The following is a 13,614-nucleotide window of genomic DNA, read 5'->3' as shown; positions in this document are numbered from 1 at the left end:
ATATTTGATCCTTGGATGTGCACATGGCATTCCCACTAAAGTCAATGGGTGCCTTGTGTAAGCTTCCCAAGTTAGAACATAGGGCTGCAATGGGCAACCACAAATCACGAGTGGACCACATGAGTGATCCTCCTTCACTTCAGTGGGCCACAGCAACCTGTGGCCTACTGGGGTCTCATCCATCCCACTTGCCTTGCTCACACTTAGCCGCTATTTCCCAGAACTTTTGGAGCACGCGTACTGCTTGATTCATGCTCTGTTGTGCTCCTCCCCTTCCCCTCCACCGGAGCTTGAATAGCTGATATGCAGTGTTTCGGCTCTAGCAGTGACAGGGAAGAGTTGGGGATGTGTGCTCCTAAAGTGCTGGGAGGGAAGAGGAGATATAAGATTTGTGGACTGTAGTGCCCCAAGTGTGCAAGAGCTGCATGGGAGAAGGGGACAGACGGGAACTGCGGGCTGCAGGTTGCCCACCACTGATGGAGGGGTTAGATTGAAATAGTTCTTAATTTATATTTATCATAGATACGATGTCACTCTAATAGAGGAACCTGAGAGCCTACAATCCAGTTGCTTTAGACTTGCAGGGTATGCCTATACTGCAGCTGAGAGCATACCTCCCTGTTCAGGTAGACTGATACAAGCTAGCTCTCTTGAGGTAGCATGCTAAGAACAGCAGTGTATACATTGCAGTACAGGCTTGAGCCACCCATGTATGCTGTTTTTAGCACTTTTGTTCAAGTAGATCTAGCATGTCTCTCTAGCCTCATCCGGGGGCACACTCCCAGTTGCAGTGTACACACATCTTTAGGGACCTTGTTGCTGTCTTAAAGTTTTGTTAAAAGGCAGTGGTGGTTACTGTTACACTGTATACCCTTCATCAAAACCTTTGCAGTTCACCCTTAGCAGCAGCAGCAACTGCTTCCATTTAAGAGGTAGTCTCTCTCTGAAATAAAGTTTACCTAAATCTCTTTGCTAGCGGTACATATATTTTGATTGATGACCTAGTCCATGAGAGTTACTGACAGTTAAGCACCCGAACTTACTTCAACAATGCAAGAATGTTAAAATAAGATCATGTTCATGTGACATGATTGAATTTCTTTTGGCATACTGGATGATTGGTAGAATGCCAAACTGTTAAGACAATCCCAAATAAAGATAGCATTATTGTAGTGATTTATTGCAAAAATACAGCAAAACTTGCTGGGAATACTTTCAGGAAAATTGATCACAGCCTTTGAATCCTGTTCAATCATGCTAACACCACCTAAGTGTCAGTAATAATTTGTTTGCTATTGCATGTTGAGTGTTCAAAAAGAGTCAGGTTTTTTAAAATACCTTTTGCTGTACAGTAAACTGAACAAGCCATTTTGAAAAATAATGTTCTACTGAATAAACACAATGTGTACTTAATATTTGAGAAGGACTAACAACTTAATATATACCATGTTTCAGCTGATTGAAGACAAATGCAACTTACCAGTTATATGCATGTGTTTTCTTTATTTTTAAATGTGCCAGAATGAGTGAGTACATATTTGAGATTTTACAGAACAATCAGATCAAAATCAAAAGGAAATACAACTTTTTTCATTAAAAGAAGCTGAGATGTCATTTGACTTCACTGTGAACTATGACAACTCCCTCTTGCTTTTGGTGTTGCATCAGAAATCCTCTCTGTGGCAAAATCTGAAGGTCTATTAATTTTTAAAATACTGTTGCCATGGGGAGGTAGAAGACCTACCTGAAAAACTGGCGATCTGAAAAGGAGCTTCTCCAGGATTACCATGAGGAGAAAAATACTGAGCTAGAGAGACAACTATGCTGGTATGTTTGTTTATAATTTATTTAGATATTAAGCTACATAGGAAATATAGTTATTTTAAGTTATCATATAAAAGCTTATGGTTGTCCTTAAAGGGGGGTGGAGAAGGGAAGATAGTGAACAGTGAAATAAAGCTTATAACTCCTCATCCCTTTATACAACATAATACATTAAACTGTTTATTTTAAAACAAGTTCTCTTTCTCTTACAGGTGCAGTTTCCAATTACTACTTACGCTGCTACTGCCGTGGGAACCAATTCTGTACATCTACTTTAAGTCTTCATTAATTGTTTTTATCGGTTTGTGTTTCTCAGCTTTTTCTCATTTTAATTAAAAATGATAGCTTTTGATTTGAGTCTGAGCCTCCAAGCTGCATTACAGTTGTCTAAGTACGTCTGCATTTGTTTTGATATGTTGTATGCTTAGCACTGAACATTAAATCAGGTTTAAACCTTGTAGTTGGATTAAAATTGATTTTTGGGGAAGTGAGGGGGGAGAACAGGAGACAGATAAAACAGTACGTTATCCTCCATTCTGTCCAGACATTTGATTAAGCTGTGTTATTAAGATTACTATGATGTGGACATCTGGCCTACATTTTCCATAAGTATTTGCTTCCTTAACCCTTTCAAAGTAGTGGTTGAGACGTGTCCCATTGAGAGAATTCAGACAGGACAGGAAAACACTTTTGTCTGGCTTTGATAGAAAATAGTTTAAAAACTAAAGTAAGTATTACTTTTTGTGGAAGACTGAAGTGCTGACTAGGCTGTCCAGTTGTTACTTGGCTGTACAAACTTGCTTAAGCACTCAACTCTTTGAAGCAAAGTTCATGTCAGTTACTACCCAATATCAGGGAACAAAAATATAGTACTTTATCTAAAAAGAAAAAGTGCATAAATATTTTGGCTAAAACAAGGTGTATCTGTTTCAATGTATAAAACCGACTTTTACTGTGTTCTAATAGAAGAGGGGACTAAAACCTAATTTTTGGAACTCGAAAAAAAATTTAGAACACTTAATGCTGCAGTAACACTGGCCTAAGTTTCCATTTTTCCAAATTGCACATAATATGTATCTACACATTATTTAGAATATAACATTCTATCCCTATAACTACACATAGGAAAATGGGTCATACATTTTTAATTTTACACCCTCCAGTTATACTAACCAAATAACACTCTCAGTTCGGAAACAGTAGGCAGCCTTTAAAACCAGTGTTTCTTAAACTTTAAGACCGAGGAACACCAAAGAATTCTTTTTAAAATAAGGAACACCAAGGATTTTTTTGTTGAGCCAAAAAAAAAGGGGGGGGGGGAAGAGTGGGGGAAAAAGTTGACACTCCTCCCCCCCCCCCCCCCCCCAAGCCTGCTCCTTTAAGGGTGGCCATTTTGAACCCTGTTGTTCTCCGCGGCGCACAGTTTAAGAAACACTACTTTAAAACTGAAGTCTTTGATGACGTCTTCTGCCATGCAGCTTGGGTGTGTTTCCTTCCTTGAGAAAATGATAGTTTAGTAGGGCATTGGGTGCCATAGTTCTGTCTGTGCCTTTCACTCTACTTGAGGTGCAGTTATAATAGTAATCCTGTAAAACTTCCTTTTATCCATTTTACAGGTCCAGGATTTGCCTTTGAACCTGGGAAAGCATCCAGGTTTCATCAATGAGTGGAAAAATTAATTCATAAGTATTCAGGAAATGAAACTATATGTCCCTCTATGGCTGAAAATCTGATTTTGGAAGTGTTGAGTCTTTTCTACTAGGCTTGTTTGAGTTTTGAAATACCAGACCTCAAAATCAGATAATTCTAACTTGGAAGTTATCCCCAAATTCAATTCAAACTGTTACAGAATAAATGGAAAAGCCTTGAGTTCAGTAGCATTTAATTGGTGTCAAACAGCAGCATTTTGCCTTAATTGGAATTTATTTAACAATTGATGCATGAGTTAGAATAAAATCTAGTTCATTATCAAAGCTGAATGGGCTCTACAGAACTAAATGGACTTAGTGTTAAAAATAAAGTACCTATTCATATTTTACAGTAATGGATATAGCATAATTCCCTATTTTTGTTTTAATTCTTACAAAGGAACCGTATTTTATGGCGTTACAAGGGACAGAGATCCATTTCCTTTAAAGTGGTTAAGGAGCTAGTTCTTGGAAAGCAAGAATGAAATGAAAAGGTTGCATGCTTAAAACAGACAGGTTAGTATTTCTTACGACGCAGCTAGCCTGTGAAATTCTTTGCCAGAAGATGTTGAAGGCCAAAACTAACAGAATTTAAAAGAGAACTAGATATTCACAGAGGATAGATCCATCAATGGTTGATTAGCAAGGATGGATAGGGATGGCATCCCTAACCTCTATTTGCCAGAAGCTAGGAATGGGCAGTGGGATGGGTCACTTTAATTACCTGTTGGGTTCATTCCCTCTTAAGCATCTGGCATTGACTGTGTTTAGAAGACAGGATACCAGAGTAGATGGACCTTGGGTCTGATCCAGAACAACAGTTGTGCATGCATTTAAGCCCCAGTTATCCATGAATATTTTTTGCCTCTACATATAACTATAGGAATGTTTGTTCTAAATTCTAACTGGACATGTAATGGAGTCCTGGTAAACATCCAGGCTGCTCTGAAATCAGAGGGATTGATCATGTGAAAGGTTAGCCCACCCCTACTTTTGCCCCAAATTAAATCTTATTACACTGCATCATAAAAAATGGGGATAGGATTTATTTAGGCAGTGCAACTTCACAGTTATCAATCTGAACAGCTACTTTTCCTGATAATGGAAGGCAGTATTCAAACAAAGAAAAATGTTTAGAAGTTAAAAATTTAAGAAATTAAAAAAGAGCAAGTTAAAAATTAATGACGAAATGCGTTCTAGAATACTTGCTCTTATAGAGGTGGTATCTTAGCTATCATCTTTGAAAAGTCATGGAAGTTGGGAGAGATACCGGAAGACTGGAAAAGGGCAAATATAGTGCCTATCTATAAAAAGGGAAATAAGAACAACCCAGGAAACTGCAGAGTCAGTTAGTTTAACTTCTGTGCCAGGGAAGATAATGGAGCAAGTAATTAAGGAATTCCTCTGCAAACAACTGGAAGATAACAAGGTGATAGGTAACAGCCAGCATGGATTTGTAAAGAACAAATTATGTCAAACAAATCCAATAGCTTTCTTTGATTAGATATCAAGCCTTGTGGATAAGAGAGAAGTGGTGAAGGTGGTATACCTAGACTTTAGTAAAGCATTTGATATGATTTCGCATAATCTTTCTCAGTAAACTAAGGAAATACAACCTAATAAGGTGGGTGCATAGCTGGCTGGATAACCATTTTCAGAGAGTATTTAACGGTTCGCAATCATGCTGGAAGGGAATAACAAGTGGGGTTCTGCAGGGGTCTATTTTGAGTCCAGTTCTGTTCAGTATCTTCATTGATTATTTAAATGATGGCATAGAGAGTACGATTATTAAGTTTGCAGGATGACATCAAGCTCGGAGGGGGTTGCAAGTGCTTTGGAGGATAGGGCCATAATTCAAAATGATCTGGACAAACTAGAGAAATGGTCTGAGGTAATAGGATGAAGATTAATAAGGATAAATGTAAAGTACTGCACTTAGGAAGGAGCAATCAGTTTCTTGCATACAGAATGGGAAATCTTTGTCTAGGGAACAGTACTACAAAAGGGATTTAAGGATCATAGTGGACCACAAGCTAAATGTGAGTGACACTGTGGCCAAAAAAAAGTCCCAGAATCGTGTTTGCTTAACCAGGAGTGTTGTGAGCAAGACATGAGAAGACATTCTTCTGCTCTAATCTGCTGATTAGGCCTCAAACGGAGTATTGTGACCAGTTCTGGGTACCACCTTTCAAGAAAGATGTGGAAAAGGTCCAGAGAAGAGCAGCAAAAATGATTAAAGGTCTAGAAAACATGACCTATGAGGGAAGACTGAAAGAATTGGGCTTCTTTAGTTTAGAAAAGAGACGAGGGGGGGACATGATACCTGAAAACTGCTATCTAAAAGGGTGTTATGAGGAGGAGAGAAGAAAAATTGTTCTCCTCAGCATCTGATGTAGGACAAGAAACAACAGGCTTATATTGCAGCAAGGGAGATTTTGGTTGGACATTAGGAAAAACTTCCTGTCAGTGTGGTGAAACATTGGAATAAATTGCCTAGGGAGGTTGTGGAATCTCTATCACCGATGATCCAGACAGTGCTTGGTCCTGCCGTGAGGGCAGGGGATTGGACTTGATCTGTCGAGGTCCCTTCTAGTTCTAGTGTTATGATTCTATGTGCATTCTCGTTGTGTAAGCATTACTTGAGCTATAATTTGCTGTAAATCTATATTCCAGGAGCATTCTATTGTGGGTTCAAGCTTTAAGTGGACATTTCTTCAAACTTGTCGTTTTGGCATAGTGGAATTTAACTTGCATAGACTGCATGTGTGACGTGACAACCTGTATGTACTGCTTCTACTATATGCTCTGTACTACTGCATTTACATTTTCCATATCTGCCCTGTATCTCTTCTTTCCATACTGGTGGGAAGGGGCTGGGTCAGCTTCAATAGAAGAGGCTGAGTCACAGAGGCGACTAATGTTACTAGGTCAAGATAGGATCCTGGCAGGACTGCTAGCTCACTGAGCATACCTAGCGGTTCAGAGTGGTATTCAGAGCTATCAGCTTATTCAGTTTTGGTGGGCCACTTCTATAAAAATGGCCTTTAATCAAGAGAGCCATACTGATTTCTGGACCCAGGATAAGTGATGATTCTAACAGGCACATAAAACCTACAAGATCTCTACTTGTGGCAAGAAATAGATTATCTTGGTCAGACATAAGTTTCCTAGCTCTACTTCTCTGAAAGTTACGATTTAGGATCAGTGTATAAACAGGCTAAATTTGTTTTCTTCCCTGTGTGAAAATTGAAAAAGTGTGTAAGCTCTCCTTGGCTGAGTGAGTGAGACACTAGTGTGTGCAATATTGTACCTTCCCTGATGAGACTTGAATCTCAAGTGTTTTATGAAGGACCATGTGGCTCTATTGTGGGTTCTTTGCTAAGGGGATGTGTCCTACTACATAGATATAAATGTGAAGGAGAGAAGCTGTTTGCCTTGTGGTGTTGAGGGTTTTTTTAAACTTGCAGTTCAAGTTGTGACAATTTTCCCATCAAACATCATGTTTTGGAATAAAGGGATTATGATGCCATTTCTTGTGATTTGAGATAATGAACTTACTTGAATGATGGGCTCATCCTGAGAATGTCAGCATGAAAAGCAAAACTGAGGCTCTATGAATGGAATATCTAGAATTAACTGGCTGATGTGACTACTATAGTAAGAAAAAGCAAGATAGAAATAATAAACCCCTCGCTACAAAAAAGAGAAGGAAAGTCATAAGAGGACATTTACCACCACATTAAAATCACATGATGGGGCCCTGTGTAACTGGCAGATGAAAATGCTGTTTTAAGAGAAACTCTGTCTACATAAAGATATTCCTTGTGAAAATTCCCAGAGCACTGAATGTAGTTAAAGATACAGTACCTGAGTATGTGCAAGGAACATCAATATGTGGCATAATTTTGCTGATTTTGATATAACTGCTCCCTGTACACAGAGTTTCACTTACAGCATAGATTATAGGTGGACGCTTACCAGTAAGAAAAAAAAATACATTCTCTGAATATTGCTTTTGTCTGTAGGTACTTCCTTTCAAATGTCTGGCAGTGAAAGTCTGGATTTTTGTCACTAGGTAAGCTGCTCTTTAGATATTAAAGAACAGTTCTAGTTTTTTAGAGTAAAATCACACTATTTAAAATCAAGATGCCTATTGATATAGGATCAAAGTGCCTACAGTTGCTTATCTTTTATAAACACTTGCTGATTTAGCCTCATTTGGTGGGAAGGGCAAAGTTTTCCAAAGAGTCATGCCATAATTTGGGAGACAACTAGTACCTAGGTCTAACCCTGTTTGCATATGATCTTTCATAGAATAACTTAATGCGAGATGGTTGCCTTTCATTTGTCTAATGAAGACCTGATGTTTGCCTAGAGAGAGAGAGGATGTAAAGCTGTTAGTTTTCCAGTTCTAAAACTGTGATAGAAGCTACCCACCTCAGTGTAGCTATGGCCTGTCTCAATAACTGGAATCTTAAGTGGATGCTATAAGTCAGGGGTCTCCAACCTTTTTAAGCACAAGATCACTTTTTGAATTTAAGTGCAATCCAGGCTCTACCTCAAACCCAAACATGCTTGCCCTGCCTCCTTCCTGCCCCTTCTCTAAGGTCCCACCCCAGTTCACTCCATCCTCCCTCATCTCACTCGCTTTTATCAGGTTGGGGGCAGGGGTTTGGGGTGCTGGAGCAGTTCAGGACTGGGGCCTGGGTTCGGAATGCAAGCTCCAGCTGGGCACTGCTTACCACCGGTGGCTTCTGGGTGGTGGCATAGGGGGCTAAGGCAGACTCTCTCCTACCCTGGCCCTGCACCACTCCCAAAGCATCCAGCAAACTTTCTTCATCCCTGTCCCCCTCTGCTCTGTGGCGATGGAGTACAGGGTCGAGGGAAAAGCATCCTGATATCAGCACCCCGTCTTCTTCCTGTGCCCTGCCCAGCAAGCAAAAGGCTTCCAGAGGTGAGGGGCACTTCCAAGGCAGAGGCCAGGAGCAGCACAGCAGTGGTGCCAGGGGCTGATGAAGTGCTGGCACCTGACAGTCTCCTGGCCAAATCTCTCAGGGTCACCTGTCAGAGGTTCCAAGAACTACCAGTAGATCCCCATCTACTGGTTGGTAACCACGGCTATAAGTGAATTACTGCCAGGTAGAAGAATTTTACAGTACTGAGAAACATGGTATACCATGGAACATCTTTACCCAACAAGTCTTAGAGATTGACTTCATGGACCTGAGGCAGAAGGTGCAGGGTGTGGGACTTGCATGTATCTTGTTCAGAATTAGGCTGTGTGTGAGGGGCAACTTAAGTTTTTTTAAATATATCCATGGTGGTAGGTAAGGCTCATCCAGAATGTGTTTGGGTAACTGAATCTCAACCTAATATATAACAAATCAGTCTCTTGCTAATAATAAATACATCAATCTCTTACAAAGTTCCTTTGCTAAACTACTTGGATTCGATACACACAACAATGCATTGCTAGAAGAATGAATTTTAGCTTGGGGTTGACTTTCACGTCTTGATGTTTGAACTGTGGACATTTGGGAGGCCTTTTGTGATCTCCAGTTCCAAGGGGCTCCTGCTCTTGGAGGAATCGGGAGACAGACCCTGGACAGGTTAGAGGAGGAAAATTCGGTTTGAGAAGCCGCTTTGCTGACAGCACGGCGGAGATGAACCTACTGCCATTCTGCGCGATCCTTTCTGCCTGGCCCGCACTCGCTTCTCCCTGCACCCGAGCCCGCCGTTGGCCCTCCCCCGGGCTAGTTCTCGCATGCCGAGCAAGTGCGGTAGAAGAAGGTTGTCGCTCACCTGCCTGCTCCCAATTGAGCTGAGTGGGGCGGAGAGGATGCTCTCGCCGCAGTGCAACGGGAACGAGCTTCTGCTACTCCCAGGCTGCACACACCCGAGACTGGGCTTGTCAGCTAGTCCTGCCTTCTGCAGCGTGGCGCCGGCGAGCTGTGCACGACTCCTGCTTCCATTGCAGCGTTAGCAGACGGGGATGCTGGAACCAGCCCGGGGCGGCCAGAGCCTATGGAGGGAACCCGGGCCCAGCATTATATACTCGGTGCAGCCCTCAGCCGTGCCACTCCCTTGCTTCCTCCCCAGCCGCAGGTGTCTGTTTCCCCGCCTGCCCTCGCCCCCTCCCGCGCTGCGGGCTCCGCCGCTTTGCTCTGGGTTGCCGCTGTGAGTGGCAGCCCGCCACTTCCTGTCTGGGGCTGGCGGCGGAAGGATCGCGTGTGCTGTGCTAGAGGAAGCGCTCCCCCGCCGCCGCGTTGTGTTGTGGGGGTGACCCGCGCTGCGCTGGCTGGCGGGCCGCTCGGTGTGCGGAAGGATCCGCGCCGTGTGCCCGCCCCGCGCTGGGGCTGCGTGTGTCCGAGGCCGCCCGTTCTGCGCTCCCCGCGAGTCAATGTGAAGCCGCTCCGGCACCATAAACATGGCGACTTCTCTGCATGAGGGGCCCACGAACCAGCTCGACCTGCTCATCCGAGCCGGTAGGTGCCCCGCACAAGTTTGCTACCTGCCGGGGGCGGGGGGTGCGCGTCGGAGGCTGCGGGAGCAGCTGCGCACGCTTTGGGCCGGGGCGGCTGCAGCGCTGAAGCAATGGAGGACAAATCAGGAAGTGATCACCTTGGGTAGCAACCTGGCTGGCACGGGGTTGGGCAGCAGGCCGGCGGGCACCTGTCCCTGATCACGGGAGCCACCGCTGCTGGGGAAGTTGTGTCGGGACCCGCGGCGGAGTTTTGTGGGATTTGTGTTGCTGGGGAGCGAACCAGGAAGTGTGTGGGATGGGATTGTCCGTCCTCGTCCCTCCTCCCGCCGCTGCCGCCACGCTGTCTGAGCAGAGAGGCCGTGGGCAGCCGCTTCCCCGCGCCAACACTCGTTCCCTCCCCGCTTTGATCGGGATCGGAGCTGTGCTGCCCCATTCTCCGCTCTGGCGGGCTTAGGGCGGCCCGGGCTGCAGGACTCTGAGCCCGTTGTTCCCGTGCCCTTTAAATTCCCCTCTCGCAGGCGCTGGGATCTGCTGAGGCGGGGCGGGCTGGAGAGCTGCAGGGAGATTGCCTTGGCCCACGTGTGCGGCCGGGGGAGGCAGTGCGGGGGGGGGGGGTGATAAAGGAAAGTCTATCTCCCCCTCCCCCACTAACCCCATAGCGGAAGCGCCGAGCACCCTCAGGGGCCCGAGCGCGGGGGGAGTGAGAGACCCGCTCACCAATCAACTGTCGGGGACATTCGGAATCAGAACGCTGAGGTCTTTGGAGGCGGGGCTCGGCTCAGCCGGGCCAATGCGAGCGGGGCGGTAGGGTGAGTGACAGCTCCCCGTGGCGCTGACAATGCGCGCATGGAATTGGAGGGAAGAGGATTGTAAACACGGAAGTGGGGGGTGGTGGTGGGTGCCCGGCGCTGTTGCGAGTAGGGGGAGGGGGGGTGTCTGAGTGCTGCGGGGAACGCCGTTCGGCCGGGGCTGCCTCTGCTGCTTGGAAGCTGCTTTTGCTCGGCCACGCGGCAGCGGCAGAAGTTCAGTGTTACCCCGGCCACAGGCGAAGGAAGCGAGCAGTCTCTTCGGGGCATGGCCATGCTTTCTGCCTGCCCCTCGGTTGGAGCTGTAGTAACTGGCCAAGCCCGGATTTGGGTCCATGCACGCGTGCTTCTTGGCTCTGCAGCGGTCGGCTCCGCTATTCAAACAGCCCGTATGGGCCTCTTGCTCCAACAGTCCCTCACTGTGACTGGAAGAAAGGTTCTCCCTTCCCAACATCCACCCCCACCCTCGAGGGTATATGTACGGTAGGAGTTGCAGTGGTCTGCAGCAGACTGGACTTAGTGGAAAGTTTTGCCCATGGTGTGTTACACAGATGAACATAACATGCTTCTACAGGTACATTAACAAGAACCTGCAAACTGAGGTCTCTTTGTAATAGTCCAATCCTATGGACAGCTGTCTCCTTAATATCCTTGTGATTAAAATATCACTTGTATGGTTTTGACATCCCGTCTTTGGTGATGAATTAAGGGGATCCAATCCATTTCAATCAAAGGCTCTTTATGTAGTAAATCAAAATTATTTTAGCATTGGTATCTTGCTTCCCACTTTCCATGGAGAGTGGCAGTGGAATACAAATGTTGAGTCTAAGGTGTTCCCTCCTGTGCCATAGCCCAGGTCCATGTATTCCTCACTCATCCTAGCCCCCCAACTGTATAGAAGGCATAAGTTCTTGTGGCTCCTGACGGGAGAGGGAAAGGTCTGGGAAACTAATGGAGTAGCATCTTCACAACATTGAGACAGGTATTATGTAGTTAAATGATGATATCTCCCATGAACTAAAGCATATCGGAGGGAAATTCCATTTGGTCATAACTTACACACTAAAGCAGTCATCCTCTGTCTTCATTGTGGGAGGTGGGGAGAATAGAGCAATGTAGTTTGACCTGCATAGAGTAAGAGAGGACATGAATGAAATTATTTTTGTTTCCAAATAATTATAAATACAGCAGTGCTACGTTTCAAAATAATGGGTTTCAACCTCTGTGGTTGTGTGTGTATGTCGTAAACAGGTGTTTGAGGGTTGTGACACTGCCCTTTTAATATTTTCCTGAACAAGAATGGGGTCCCATGCAGATGGATGGAGAACCCACGAAACAAGGGGAAGGCAGTGTCCTGTTACAGAGAGAATCCCAGAATGGAAAAAATTTGAGAACCGCTATCCCAAGGAATTACCTTCACAACCAACTACAAGATTCAAATGTGCTTTTAATTAGCACTCTGTATAAAAATAAATTTTATTTGCATAGCTGTAGAAGTAGAATATTTAACAGTGCTCTTCTTTGTTCCCATAACCACTCCTTATCTGTATAATCCTGATGTATAGTCAGAATGCACTTTTAGAGTATTAAGATTAAGAGATTTCACACCTGTTTGGAATTCTGTTAAATGAATACAAAGTGAGGCATAATTCCGTATAACCTTTTTGGGGGGGATTAAACAATAAATTGTACAGATTTTGACTTGATTTACCTTAAAATGCTTTACATTTTATGTGCCTTCAGGAACATATTTCATGAATGACAATACAATTATACCAGAGAAAAATATTCTGGAAATGAATTTAGAAATACTTGAAAACAAAGATTAGACCACGTTCATTAACATTTTAAGATGGAAGTAAAAGTGAGATACAATATAAGCATTTTACTGCTGAGTAAATCATTAGGGTTGTGATGTCAGGTATAGAAACATAGAATGTAGGGCTTGATGCGACCTCAAGAAGTCATCAAGTTCAGTGCCTTGCATTGTGGCTGTACAATCGCCATTTAAACCATACTCCAGAGCTTAAGTGCCCTGGGAGTTACAATGATTTTCATAATGTCTAACCTAAATTTCTGTTGCTGCAGATTAAACGCATTGCTTTTTGTCTTATCTTCAGTTGACCTGGTGTACAATTGATCACAATTGTCTTTATAGCAGCCCTTAACGTACTTGAAAACCATTCTCAGGTTCCCCCTCAGTTTTTTTCTTCACAAAACATGCCTAGTTTTTAACCTTTCCTTATGTCAGGTTTTCTGAACTTTTTATCAATTTTGTTGCTTTCCTCTGTGTGCTTCAATTTGTCCATACTTTTCCTAAAGTGTGCTGCACAGAATGGGACACAGTTCTTTGGCTGAGGCCCCAACAGTACCAAGTAGAGCTGGATAATTACCTCTTGTGTTTAATATACGATCGTCTTTTTAATACACCCCAAAATATTAACTTTTTTTGCAGCTGCATCACATTCCTGACGTATGCCTAGTTTGTGATTTGTTATACCCCATGTCCTTTTCAGGAGTACTGCTGCCTAGACAGTTATTCCCTATTTTGTAGTTGTGCATGTGATTTTGTTTTCCTTGTTGATTTCAGACCAGCTCTTCAATTTGACACAGTATTTTGAATTCTAATCCTGTACTCCAAAGTGTTCCTATCTTGGTGTAATCTGCATTCATTATCCACTCCATTATCCAACTCATTAATGAAATATTGAATAGTACCAGACCCAGGAGTGACCTTTGTGAGTCTCACACCTTCCCAGTTTGACAGCAAACCATTAAAGCTACTCTTTGAGGATGGTCTTTCAACAAGTTG

The 13,614-nt window shown here is 43.8% G+C and overlaps 1 protein-coding gene across 6 annotated transcripts in view; it reads left to right on the top strand.

Annotated features, from left to right (window-relative positions):
* Nucleotides 1-13,614, top strand: part of ELF2 (E74 like ETS transcription factor 2) — a 65,902-nt gene that overhangs the window by 21,275 nt on the left and 31,013 nt on the right. The window contains exon 1 of one of the 6 annotated variants that reach the window (XM_075929938.2): nt 9,532-9,997. The exons of the other annotated variants lie outside the window; for them this stretch is intronic. Coding sequence (XP_075786053.1) covers nt 9,940-9,997 — 58 coding nt within the window. The 5' untranslated portion in view covers nt 9,532-9,939. Of the gene's footprint in view, nt 1-9,531; nt 9,998-13,614 lie in introns of those variants that run through there. 6 annotated transcript variants of the gene reach the window in all.

The sequence above is a fragment of the Pelodiscus sinensis genome, chromosome 4, assembly GCF_052426305.1.
Source record: "Pelodiscus sinensis isolate ZL-2025 chromosome 4, ASM5242630v1, whole genome shotgun sequence".
In the NCBI taxonomy this organism is placed as follows: Eukaryota; Metazoa; Chordata; order Testudines; family Trionychidae; genus Pelodiscus; species Pelodiscus sinensis.
Note: the sequence above shows the minus strand (reverse complement) of the source record. Positions and strands in the feature narration are given on the sequence as shown.